A 12,635-nucleotide genomic window follows, 5' to 3' on the forward strand; every position below is an offset into this window, starting at 1 on the left:
GGTGTTTAGCTTTCCGCGTAGACCTGATTTTTGGGCAACTAGGAGTGAGAGGGAGTGACGTTTGGCATATACTAATGTCAATGACAGTAATGCGCGGGAGGCTGTTAGTGAGATGGATCTAACCCTCATATCTATGCTTGGGAGCCTGCTAATTTCAAGGCCTGTGAATTGGACTTTGTCCCATCAGAATGCACTGCAACTGTGCGTTAAGCATGCCAGGCTCTGGCTTGCTAAGTCTGATCAGCCCATTGGATCTAACCCTTATTTGACATGTATGATGAATTTTTCTCATTTTTCTGTGGAATGAACATGTAATATGTGTGTGTCTAGCTTATCTGTTTTCAATGCTGTTATCCTGCTTATTGCTTTAATGAGTTTTGGTTTTGTGTTTTGTGCATTTCATTTATTGTTATATTGCTTGGTGATTCTAGGCTATTGAGAAAAATACAGATTTTGTATATAGCGGTGAGTAGGGTCGAATCCACAGGGACTGGGGATGATTCGTTTCTTCTAGAGTCCAAAGTATGGGTGGGGGTTTTGGATTAAACGCTAACTAAATAAATTAACTGCAGAAAATAATTGATTAAGAGAAATAATTAAGGGAAAACTCTAACCAAGGGTACACTTCAGAAATGGTTCATGCACTGATAATCGATTCACAGATAATTCCACATTTATTAATAGATTGGTTATAGTTGTCATACACGCAATAAACAACCAACATTTCCTTACTTTCTCGATAGTTAAGGTACGACCGGTTACTATTTCTCTAACCCAAAAACAATTCTAGATACGACCGTAGGATTTAATTTCTAGATTGGATTAATAATTAGAAAGGCCCAATCCTAACTAACAAACACGCTAAGAGGGTTTGTTTAAATTAGATTGTATGTTTCCCTGACATAAACCCGATTACGCCAGTTGCTACTGAGATAAAGATAACGAACAATTACGGATTCAATTATCCCTATTTGGCAAAATAGCCTATGTGAATAATTAAATATTGCGTATCTATTCAATCACTCACACGAGCTATAGCAATTAAAAGCAGGAAACATATAAATACCAATAAATTAAGGAAGCAATTAAAATAAATTAGATCTCACAGTAATTGTTGAACCAAATCTTCAGTTGTCCCCTTGACTAGCAGTAGGAGATTAGTCCTCCATTAATGGAGAACAACCCCCACGGAAAAGGTATTTGAAGGTTACAATTGTTGCCTCCCAAATTCGTTCAAGGAAGAAAAGTAAAAATCAGCCCTCAAAGAAAATGTCCCCTCCATGTTTTAAAGCTACGGGCAACCTGCTAAAAGTAAGGAATAAATCTCCTAAGCTAAGTCTACTTCCTTTTTCTTCTAATTATTTCCTTGTCTTATACGGCCGTGTGAAGACTAAAGGAAAGAGCCCTACTTTGACTCCACTTTGCTCTTCATCCGCCCCAATCAAGCTAGGAAATCTCCTTGTGCTCTTGTTGACTTCTACTCGGACTTGGAAACTTCCACGCTCGAATCCCAAACCTTCTGAACTTGAATGTGTCACCACCAAATTAGCTAGAAATTGTCCCTTTTAATCATGTTTTGATTATTTTCCTACAATTAGCACTATTAACCAAATATAAGTAGTATCTATCAATTAAAATACTATTTGGCTAAAATCAAGGGAAAAATAGTTATTAATTTAACAATAAATCATGACCTATCATTGACAAGGTGAGAAGAGCTTGTAAATTGGTGGGCAAGGGTCCAATAAAACCCAGTAATCCAGTTAGCTGACCTTAAGTGTTAAAGTGGCGTTGAGTATTAAGGTGGGTTCGTAGAAGAAATTATAAATTAGGAGTATTAAAGTGGCGTTGAGTATTAAAGCTCAAATCACCAGTCTGTGCTGGCCTTCAAAAGGAATTAAAGGAATCGGAGGTTGAAAAAAAATTTTCCATGGTTGAGGAAATTATAAGGCTGTTGTACTTTGCGACGGTGTTTAGCTTTCCGCGTAGACCTGATTTTTGGGCAACTAGGAGTGAGAGGGAGTGACGTTTGGCATATACTAATGTCAATGACAGTAATGCGCGGGAGGCTGTTAGTGAGATGGATCTAACCCTCATATCTATGCTTGGGAGCCTGCTAATATCAAGGCCTGTGAATTGGACTTTGTCCCATCAGAATGCACTGCAACTGTGCGTTAAGCATGCCAGGCTCTGGCTTGCTAAGTCTGATCAGCCCATTGGATCTAACCCTTATTTGACATGTATGATGAATTTTTCTCATTTTTCTGTGGAATGAACATGTAATATGTGTGTGTCTAGCTTATCTGTTTTCAATGCTGTTATCCTGCTTATTGCTTTAATGAGTTTTGGTTTTGTGTTTTGTGCATTTCATTTATTGTTATATTGCTTGGTGATTCTAGGCTATTGAATGAAGTTACAATTCTTCCCCTTTTTGCTCCAATTTTTTGTTTAATTTTAGTTATATACTTTTATAATTACTGGTTCGCATTTCACTTCTGTTTGTTGTAATGGCTTTTTTGGAATTTTTGCAGATTCTGGATTGAGGGGGAAACTAAACAAGATCATGGCATCAGACTATTTCACTACAACACCAGAGATGAAGGCTCCTGTTGAGGTGGCAGCTGCTGCTGGCAGCTATGGTTCCTTTCAAGTGCCAGCGCATGGATCTGTCATGCCAGTCCAAGTCGAAGGTTCTGTGGTGCAGTATCAACAGAAGGTAAGAGATGTGGTTATGCTTGATTGGGTTGATACTCTGAAATTTGTTGTTTTTTCATTTTTAGCATGCATGGATTGTGTAATAGAGTGCTGCGAATTGTGACTCAGGTACGGTTGTTAGACTGGCCTATGCTTTCCTTAGTATTGTAATGGAGGCTGGGGTGTTATACCCTGGATGCTTAGTTTATTTTGGCTTAAACTGCTCTTCAATGAAAGGCACAAGCATCCTTTTGCTGTTGCATGGGCTTGGTTGTTCACACTTTGTTTATACTACTATTTGCATGGGATGCATTTTTGTTGCCTATCATAGTTCTGCTACATGGAGGTACAACCTATAATGTGTGGTCTAGCCCATGAACGTTCAACATCTGCAATTTCATTGCATATTTCGTTTAGATTACTGGATTATATATTTAAAAATATGACTCTCTCTCTCTCTCTCTCACACAACATGATAAGAGGTTCCAGCATTTTAGTGAGCCTACTATTTTATTTCGGTTATGCTGTACCTTTTTCACCTTTTCCTGTGTTTTTCTATTTTTTGGGGGGGGGGGGGGGGGGGGGGGGGGGGGGGGGGGGGGGGGGGCGGGGGGGGGGGGGGGGGGGGGGGGGGGGGGGGGGGGGGTGGGGGGGGGGGGGGGGGGGGGGGGGGGGGGGGGGGGGGGGGGGGGGGGGGGGGAGGGGGGTGGGGGGGGGGGGGGGGGGGGGGGGGGGGGGGGGGGGGGGGGGGGGGGGGGGGGGGGGGGGGGGGGGGGCGGGGGGGGGGGGGGGGGGGGGGGGGGGGGGGGGGGGGGGGGGGGGGGGGGGGGGGGGGGGGGGGGGGGGGGGGGGGGGGGGGGGGGGGGGGGGGGGGGGGGGGGGGGGAGGGGGGGGGGGGGGGGGGGGGGGGGGGGGGGGGGGGGGGGGGGGGGGGGGGGGGGGGGGGGGGGGGGGGGGGGGGGGGGGGGGGGGGGGGGGGGGGGGGGGGGGGGGGGGGGGGGGGGGGGGGGGGGGGGGGGGGGGAGGGGGGGGGGGGGGGGGGGGGGGGGGGGGGGGGGGGGGGGGGGGGGGGGGGGGGGGGGGGGGGGGGGGGGGGGGGGGGGGGGGGGGGGGGGGGGGGGGGGGGGGGGGGCGGGGGGGGGGGGGGGGGGGGGGGGGGGGGGGGGGGGGGGGGGGGGGGGGGGGGGGGGGGGGGGGGGTTGTTTTGTGGGTGTGAATTCACTTTGTCTACATGCCCTTGCTCAATAAATATGAATTGAATTTGCTCTTTTCAAATCTCTATGGATTATACAGGAAGAAGAGACAGCAAATGCTGAAGAAGATGAATCATATGATAATCAGTTGAGCCCTGCAGAAGAATTTCATCAGGTAGTCTTTCCTCCCAAAGATTTTTTTTACCTTTTGTTTGTTCCTTGATGGTACGTTTAATAATCGTGCTTGGCAGGGGGAGACTGAAAACTATTCTGAACTTCCCGTACAAAATGAGCCCACCACACATCAAGCACAAAATTTGCAGGAGTATGAGCCCAAGGAGCAAAATTATGCTCCTCGAAGATCGTATCCAAATTACAGAGGTGGTCGTACTGTGGGTGCAAGCGGCCGTAGGGGATATGCTAATGGCCGTGGAGGGCGCGGCAGGGGAGGGGCCTATCAGAATGGCCGCAACCAGCACTATGACCAGCCTGGTACTTACTATCCCAGGAACAACTATTACAGAGGAAGAGGGGGTAGGGGTTTCAATGGGAACTACAACTATCATGCCAGTCAAGCTGGCTATGTTGTAGCAGATTCATGAGGCTGATGCTTCAAGGGTCTGGTAGTCTCCTTTCATTTCCTTCTTTCTTTTTCTTTTTTCTTTTTTTTTTTTTTTTTTTTTTTGGGAGGGGGGGGTGTGTGTGTGGGTGGTGGGTGGGTTGGGGCTGTTATGAAACTTGTCTGGACTTCAAGGACTATTTGGATGTTGTTCCCTTGAATGCCATCCAGAACCCTGTTTTTGTAGTATGATAAACAGATTATTTATGGGGTTTAAAATAGAAAGGTCAACTTTAGCTTCTCCAACTGCTATATATTTGCATCTCGCCTTGTGTGTGTGTGTGTGTGTGTGTTCCCCTTGTTTTGGCTAATTTCTTGGTATTCTGGTGCATTTCACTTTGTCATTCTTCTCAGTCTATTCTTGTTTAGAGGCATGTGAAGTACTTGTTAAATGCTGTCGAGTCGAAGGAGGCAGGGACCTAGAAATTTGTTGTTAGTGATACTGATCGGAGGTGGCATGCTTACAATAATGCTGATAAATTGCAAGGAAGCTTGTGGATCCCTTGATACAGTCTCAAGTTTAGGACTTTTTTTCAAGTGAATTGAGAGATAAAACCAGTACAACTGACCAAATATACTTGGCCATTACTGTCCAGATTTATTCTTCACCTTTCTTTGTTCTATTTTATTGGTCTTCTGTAGGAAGTAATGCAAAGCATTCTAAGATGTCGTAGTTCAGTTTCACACATTTTTCATGGAAGTTCATGTGGTAGGTTTTAGAAAGACCGAGTAGTAATGTTCCCATTCGTAATTTTGATTTGTTGGGTAATGCGGAATATTAGTAGCAGCAGACTGCGGTTTTGCACACGGACTTGGATGGCATTGTGAATTACGTGATGTTCTAGCACAAGTTATTGGATACGGAAGGTGGATGCCATAGCATTGATTTTGCAATTTGACTTCCTAGGGGAATGAATGGTGGTGATTTCAAGTCGTGCAAGCCACTTGCTCTTCATGTATAGATTGAAACTTCTTTTTCAGCTTCTCGACTCAGAATAGCTTCTTCTTTAATTTTTTTACTTGCACATAAAACGAAACGATGCCATGAATTTGCTGGCAAATTGGAAAGTTATTTGGAACTTGTATGTATGCCTTTCAGACCTCTTGTGCCCTGCCCTGTGTACGAGTTGGGCACAAGGATAAAGGTTTCGCTTCCTAGTTATGATGCCTTTTCGTGCACCAGTCATCCCTCATGCTAACACAACGAAAGGAAAAATGTTATAATAATACACAATCTTGGAGATGTTGGATTCAAACAGAGCCTGTCCGTTTGGATCGGTCATTTTTTTAAAAATAAAATTTTTAAATATAATATTATAATAATACACAATAACTCAGAAATATTTCATTCATACAATCTATTAGATATTTCAAAAAAAAATTTCGTATATATTGTTATAGTAAAATTTTTCAAAAAATATTTCCAAAAATAACTAATTCAAACAATAGTATCTGCGTATATCTACAAACTTTTTTCTGTGTAGTAAAATATGAAATAACGTAAATTTGTTTTTTGGATAAACTAGAAGAAGGTATTCATGGTCACTACATTGCGACTTCCATATATGTTATACCTCCCTTAGCCCATGCTTTTTCTTCCTAAAGAAAAAATTTTAATGACCTTTACTTCCCCATGGCGAAAGGACCCAAAAAAGAAAAAAAAAAATTTTTCCAATCCAAAGTCTGATTTCCCTTCTGCATTCTTTGACCTATGTGATTTTGTCGTTAGTATAGTGGGAGCGTTTGGATATGTAATTATTTGAAATGATTAAAATATTTGTGCTGCAATAACATTTTTAACTATTTTTTTTCCTTTCACACACCACAAAAAGGATACAATAATTATTTCAAAAAAATTTTCAAATGAGACTCAATCTATACCATAACGTCCTTATGAAGTTATTCGTGCTAGGTGTGAATAGTGACTTAGAGCATATTAGGAGAGTCCAAAGCCGTCGTTTTTAGGAGAATGCCGTCCAAGGGTACCTTACCTTTTAGCGGTTGAATTTTTGGTGGTGGCTGGCGTCAAAAGAAAGGGTGATGGGAACCCAAGATACGACTTAAACGAGACATCACTGAGGATCTCGCTTTCGGGCGGCCGGAATTTCGGCTGGCGCACAATCTGTGTATCAGGATGATCGACGTTGCTTTCTGATATAAAAAGTAGCATCATTTTATTTTAGGTACAACTACCATATGAGCATCACTTAACTTAATTATTTCAGCCTTTTTTAAAAAAAAAAAAAAAGAACTCAATTACCTTGAGGCACTTACATACACCTGATTAATTTGTATGCGAGAATGAATGGCATATATGCCAGGATTAAAAATCACAGACAATTTTTTTCTTAGCTTGGTGGGGTGGGGTGGGGTGGGGGGGGGGAGTGGAGAAATAATAATCAAGTTTAGTTTTTTCATTCTTATATTCGACATTCACCATGACCATGCATACTTTAATTTTGTGTAGATTGTGTGCGTGTCTAAGAATCAAATACTCTCGAAGGTGAAATGAATTCTTTGACATTCCTTAAGGCTAATAGCTGCATGGGATTGCTAATACCTCCTTTTTACTTCCACTTACATTATCATGTCTCATTCATAGTTATAGACTCAGGAACAGAGTACCAACCATTTTTAGATATATGGAACTTCCTACTTAGGAAGAACAGAACCTCGAAATTCCACTGACATATTATTAATTAACGGAGAGAAACAGAGCATACATCAAGAAGAATATGAGCATAAAGTGGTAATCCACTTTTCACCACTTGATGTTAGTTTTGAGAATTAAGAGCGCTTGAGATGAAAGCTTAATTTTATCAATGTTAGTTTATATATTTATTCCTTGTCTAATTTGAACGGTGGGCATAATACTCGGTACTAATAAGGGCTCTCGATCAGCTGGAAGAATATGTTCCATGACCAAATATAAAATGCACCTCTCACCACAGTCCCAAATCCATCCAAAGAAGGCCTTTCATAGACCCAAGTGGAAAGAAAAGAATTTCACACGCTTGTAATTTCTCAGTCATCTACTTTTGGAAAGAAGAGACATGGGAGCCAACGTCTCTGCATGGCAAGAAGCTAATATTGATTCATCTATGGCACTCAAGAAGTCTCCGGTCGTTGCATTCCATTCCTCAGCAAAATGGAAGATCCATTTTGAAGCTTCCAAAGAAACTAACAAGCTGGTAAGCATTGAAAACCTCTTCCATCTGTTCCCGTTTTGCTTAGGGTCTACATATTCTTGATTACTGATCCTGTTGTTTTTGTTTCCAAACCCCAAATTGAAGATTGTCATAGACTTCACAGCTTCCTGGTGCGGCCCTTGTCAATACATCGAACCATCCATTAACGAGTTAGCTGCTAAATACACCGATGTGGAGTTTGTCAAGATTGATGTGGACGAGCTGGATGTATGTTCACACTTCTCATAATCAATAGTATTAATATATTGCCATTTTTTTTCCAGAATAATTCATAGGTGTTGGGAATAGTACAAGTTTCAGAAAGTACAATATGATACTACTAATTTTGGAAGCTGTAAACAGGACGTGGCTGAGGAATATGGAGTTCAAGCAATGCCGACTTTCATACTACTAAAGAAAGGAAAAGCGATAGACAAGATTGTTGGAGCCAAAAAGGAGGAACTCCAGAAGAAGATTGAAAAGCACAGATTCTAACGCCAATCAAATCATCTCAAGTTTGAAAAAACACTGAGTCTGCAGCCAATCGGATCTTCTCAAGAGTAATAAATAAATTATGCTCAATCTGTAGTTTCATGTCACTGCGATTTTAGCTCAAATCATCTTAAGATTGAAAAAACACATAGTCTAAAGCCAACCGAATCTTCTCAAGAGTAGTAATAAATTGTGTTCAATCTGTAATCTCATTTCAATGCGCTTTCAGCTCATACTAAGTTGTGTTGAATCTGTAATTTCATCTCAGTGTGCCCTTCATTTTAAAACTTTACGGATGAGAATAAAAGGCTACCACAGTATCATGTGATTTCATTTCACCGCCCTTTTATCCACAAATTCATGAATGAAGTCAACTAAATGCTCCTCAAATTGCCAGTTCTACATTTGCTTTAAAAATGCAAATTTAGTACAAGAATGAAAACGAATTAAGATGGAAGCAAACCTCAAGGTGCCTAGTGGTATGTTTTGCTGACATATATTAGCTAAATGTAACTCGAAACAAATGCGCCCCACGGCAAGTCAAGAACGGTCAAATTCATCCAATCCCTATATGTACAGAGTTTTTTGCCAAAATAACACTCTTACTAAAAAATATTTCCAATGTGATTCACTTTCAAATTTTATTACCATAATGATATTATTGTTCCCATCTAATTATCCTGATTGCCATGTAGAATAACAAGAAAGGAAAGTTCTAATCCAGATTATAGTTTCTAACATTAACTAAAATTTTAATTTTTTTTATTATAGAGGCACAAGAAGATTGCATAACTTTTATAATTTCCTTATAATTATCTGAAATAAATTTTACCATTATTGACCTTACTATTATTGGTCTCCGAATTTTTTTAAATGTATCAAACCTATTGCATATATATTTTTTCAAAAAATAATTTTAAAAATACAAAAATTGCACCAAAAATTGCAACGAAAATTGTAATCAATTACAAAAATTTCAAGGTTATCATATTTGTTTATGTTATCCTTCCTACTCTTTGAAAAGACGAAAATAATCTTCATCTACCTTAAGATTATCGACTTGCGAAACATATTTTTTAGATGCTATTAATATAAAGATTGGCTTCTTAAATTATGTTTGACAAGGGAAAAATAACGAAAGAAAAAAATGTGGGAAACTGTATAGAGAAAATTGAAGAAAATATTAGATGAGAAAGAGAAATGGAAGATGTTTTTATCTCTATCCTGACACATATGCAGCTTAAGTGGCAAAAAAGGATCACAAAGGTAATAAGTTTTAAAATTAAGTGGCAAAAAAGGATCACAAAGGTAATAAGTTTTAAAATTAAATTACTTTGAGTATATATTCTAGAAGAAGAGTTATTTTGGCAATAAACTCATATGTACATATGAAAAAAGGAAAAGTCTGAAGTAACGATAGTTATGGTAACAAAACTATTTTTACCTGATATAACAGGTAAAAATACTTTTAGAGACCATTTGATGACCTGTTGTACTGGTCATCTAAATGATATAGTACATAAAATGCTGGTTAGTAAGTTTTGCATAAAAAATAGTAAGTTAACTCGATATATTAGTAACTTTTATGTCTCAAAAAGTAAACTTGAATAAATATGGAACTAACTTTGTTTTTTATGAAGTAAAATATTACTCTATATCTGAAACTTAGTTTTTGGAGGGTAAGTTTAGTTCAAGTAATAGTAAGTTTTTATAGATTAATAGTAAATATTGTTGATAGATTAGTAAATTTGGTTAATCATCAAAACTTAATAGTTTGTGGCATAAATTTACTATTTTACTTAAAGAAACTTACAATTGTACGTATCATTTATAAATGTTATATGTTCGAAACATTTTAAATATACTATGAAAACTTTTTTTTTTGCATATGACCTTATAAAATATGTAAGAATAATTTGTCATATTTTAAATTTTTTATTACGGGAAAATAAACAACTAAGTTCCCAAAATATTTCACTTTTATTGTTTAAAAAATCTCAACTTGTTGGTTAAATTCAAAATAATTCGATTGTCAAAAATAGTTTTTCTCAAATTAACTTTCATGATTAGATGTGAGATACAAATATGGTAAAATATCCCTCATACATATGTCATGGATATTTCCGACCTTTAGTAAAAAAAAATTTTGTTGTTAAAATATCATTTATCATAGTGTACTAATTATTTTAGGACCATTTTATAGGTGAACTAAATATAATTTAAATTATACAATAGATTATACATGCATGTGATTTTCATTTATAATTATTGGATCCTATTCTTATGAACAATCTCCCAAGGAAAAAAATCAAGATCATACTGATTTTCTTATATTAATTGTTATACTAATTTTGTCAATTTTATTTTTATATTATTTCTCATTTTGTTTAGGCTTTTACTCTTATTATTTCTTGTGTCTCAGATGTAAATTTATTAAAACTTTATCATCTTATTATATTCATAGGTGTTAAATTATAAAAATTTTGATATATAAACAATTATATATAACTAGGAAGATTTGTTGTTATTGTTATTCGAACTTTCAAACCTTTCAAAAATTGAAAATGATTAAAAGCTTATAATACGACAAAATTGTATTTCATATTTTACAAGATTATGTGAAAAGTCAAACTATTGTTCATAGTATTTTAAAATATATAAATAATTTTTTTAAATTATACCTATAATCAGGTATTATACAGGTATATTATGAGTACTTACTAACTAAGGTACTAAGAATTAATCATTAATAAAACATCTTATCGTTATTTCAAATAAACTTCCTAATACTAGTTTGAAATGTGTTTAAAAATAAAATAGCACATGTGTCCCATAAATCAGTAAGTTTTGATTATTAATCAATTTACCATGTTATTAGTAAGAGTTAATATTTATGTATAAAAACTTACTATTACTTGAATTAAACTTACTCTCTAAAAAGTAAGTTTGAGAAATAAAGTAGTAATTTATCTATTTAAAAAGTAAGTTTAATATTTATTCCAACTTACCTTTTGAAGTATAAAAGTTACTAATTTTTTACTGTTAACTTATTATTTTAGATAGAAAACTTACTTTCTTATTTTTAAGTGTTATCCTATTTAGGTGGATAGACCGATCAAATAATCAAATGCCGAACAAAGCAAATAAAAAATAAATCGAAAATGGTAACGAAATCTGTTATCCTATTTATGTCTTAAAAAGTAAAATGAAATAAAATTGAAAGTTACTTTTTAAAAAAAAAATAAATTACTACTCTATATTCGAAACTTTCTTTTTGGAGAGTAAGTTTAGTTTAAGTAATAGTAAGTTTTCATGGATTAATAGTAAATCCTGTTGATAGAATAGTAAATTTGGTTAATCATCAAGACTTACTAGTTTGTGGCATAAATTTAATATTTTACTTAAAGAAACTTATATGAAACAAGTATTAGAAAGTTTATTTAAAATAATGCTAAGATTTTTTTGTTAAGGATTGAAACTTAATATTATAGTTAGTAATTGTTGGTAACGTAAATGTATAATATATGATTGTATGTATCATTCATCAATGTTATGTGTTTTAAGCATTTTAATAAATGTATGTATCATTTACAAAGGTTATGTGTTCTAATAAATTTATTTTCTAGGTCACAAGCATAAAAGTTAAATTTGTACTAATGTGGCATAATCTTTGAAAACTATAGTAAATTTACCCATAGATTAAGTTTCGTGAGATTCAAATATATTTTGTATCATTTACAATATGGATTTATATGCATATATTTTTTTTAATCAAACTTACTTTTAATTGGCAAATAGTATGTAAATTATTATAAAATGTCATTTTATAATAATCATATTTTTTATAGGTGAATGGTATATAAACTGCTAAAATGGCCAATTTATAAATGCTAAAATCTAGTTACTTTATGGCATATATTAGTTTGGTCAACTAAAAAATTAGCGTAATTAAGTGTACGTTGGTTGTTGATTTGAAATTTGCACCCTTGTCACTATTTCGTTATTTCTATCACAAGTTTTTCTGATCAAAGTAAAATAAAGTCAAATATATTTTCCTTTTGTATGTTGTATTTATATTTAGTAAAAAATTAATAAACCATGATTACATTTCATAATTTCTAATGAAATTAGTAACATTTTCTAAATAAATTGGAATAATTTGTAAAATATGTTATTTTTTTGACAATATAATTAGGGGTGGCAATCGGGTTCAAATCGGAGTGACAGGTCGGGTTGAGATCCAGGTATAATAGAAAACTGGTTGACCCGAACTTGACCCCCCAACCCGAAACGGGTCAGGATATCTGACCCGAATCTGAAAATTCCAGGTTGTCGGGTTGGCGGGACGACCCGAATGACCCAAAACTTAATTTTAATTTATTAATTTACCACTGTAATTTGTAATTCACACAAGACTAATTACATAATCAAGTAATAAAAATTTAAATA

General features: G+C 36.6%; 2 protein-coding genes across 2 annotated transcripts; both read left to right on the forward strand.

Annotated features, from left to right (window-relative positions):
• Positions 1-112: 112 nt before the first annotated feature.
• LOC113752674 lies at positions 113-4,562 on the forward strand. Its single transcript, XM_027296759.1, has 5 exons — positions 113-201; positions 2,056-2,240; positions 2,532-2,716; positions 3,988-4,062; positions 4,139-4,562. The coding sequence occupies exons 1-5, from the start codon at positions 113-115 to the stop codon at positions 4,487-4,489; spliced, it is 885 nt and encodes a 294-aa protein (XP_027152560.1). The 3' UTR covers positions 4,490-4,562.
• A 2,921-nt stretch (positions 4,563-7,483) lies between these two features.
• On the forward strand, positions 7,484-8,524 carry LOC113753545 (thioredoxin H2-like). Its single transcript, XM_027297725.1, has 3 exons — positions 7,484-7,697; positions 7,800-7,922; positions 8,058-8,524. The coding sequence occupies exons 1-3, from the start codon at positions 7,560-7,562 to the stop codon at positions 8,187-8,189; spliced, it is 393 nt and encodes a 130-aa protein (XP_027153526.1). The 5' UTR covers positions 7,484-7,559; the 3' UTR covers positions 8,190-8,524.
• The last annotated feature ends 4,111 nt before the right edge of the window (positions 8,525-12,635 follow it).

This window comes from Coffea eugenioides, chromosome 11, assembly GCF_003713205.1.
Source record: "Coffea eugenioides isolate CCC68of chromosome 11, Ceug_1.0, whole genome shotgun sequence".
NCBI lineage: Eukaryota > Viridiplantae > Streptophyta > Magnoliopsida > Gentianales > Rubiaceae > Coffea > Coffea eugenioides.

What these genes read in the sequence shown, in the direction of transcription:
- LOC113752674 (XM_027296759.1), top strand. Translation starts at nt 113, where the DNA reads ATGGATCTAACCCTCATATCTATGCTTGGGAGCCTGCTAATTTCAAGG. An exon ending in CATCAGAATGCACTGCAACT is followed by an intron (nt 202 to 2,055) that starts GTGCGTTAAGCA and finishes TGTCAATGACAG; the next exon opens with TAATGCGCGGGAGGCTGTTA. An exon ending in CTGCAGAAGAATTTCATCAG is followed by an intron (nt 4,063 to 4,138) that starts GTAGTCTTTCCT and finishes CGTGCTTGGCAG; the next exon opens with GGGGAGACTGAAAACTATTC.
- LOC113753545 (XM_027297725.1), top strand. Translation starts at nt 7,560, where the DNA reads ATGGGAGCCAACGTCTCTGCATGGCAAGAAGCTAATATTGATTCATCT. An exon ending in CCAAAGAAACTAACAAGCTG is followed by an intron (nt 7,698 to 7,799) that starts GTAAGCATTGAA and finishes CCCAAATTGAAG; the next exon opens with ATTGTCATAGACTTCACAGC. An exon ending in TTGATGTGGACGAGCTGGAT is followed by an intron (nt 7,923 to 8,057) that starts GTATGTTCACAC and finishes AGCTGTAAACAG; the next exon opens with GACGTGGCTGAGGAATATGG.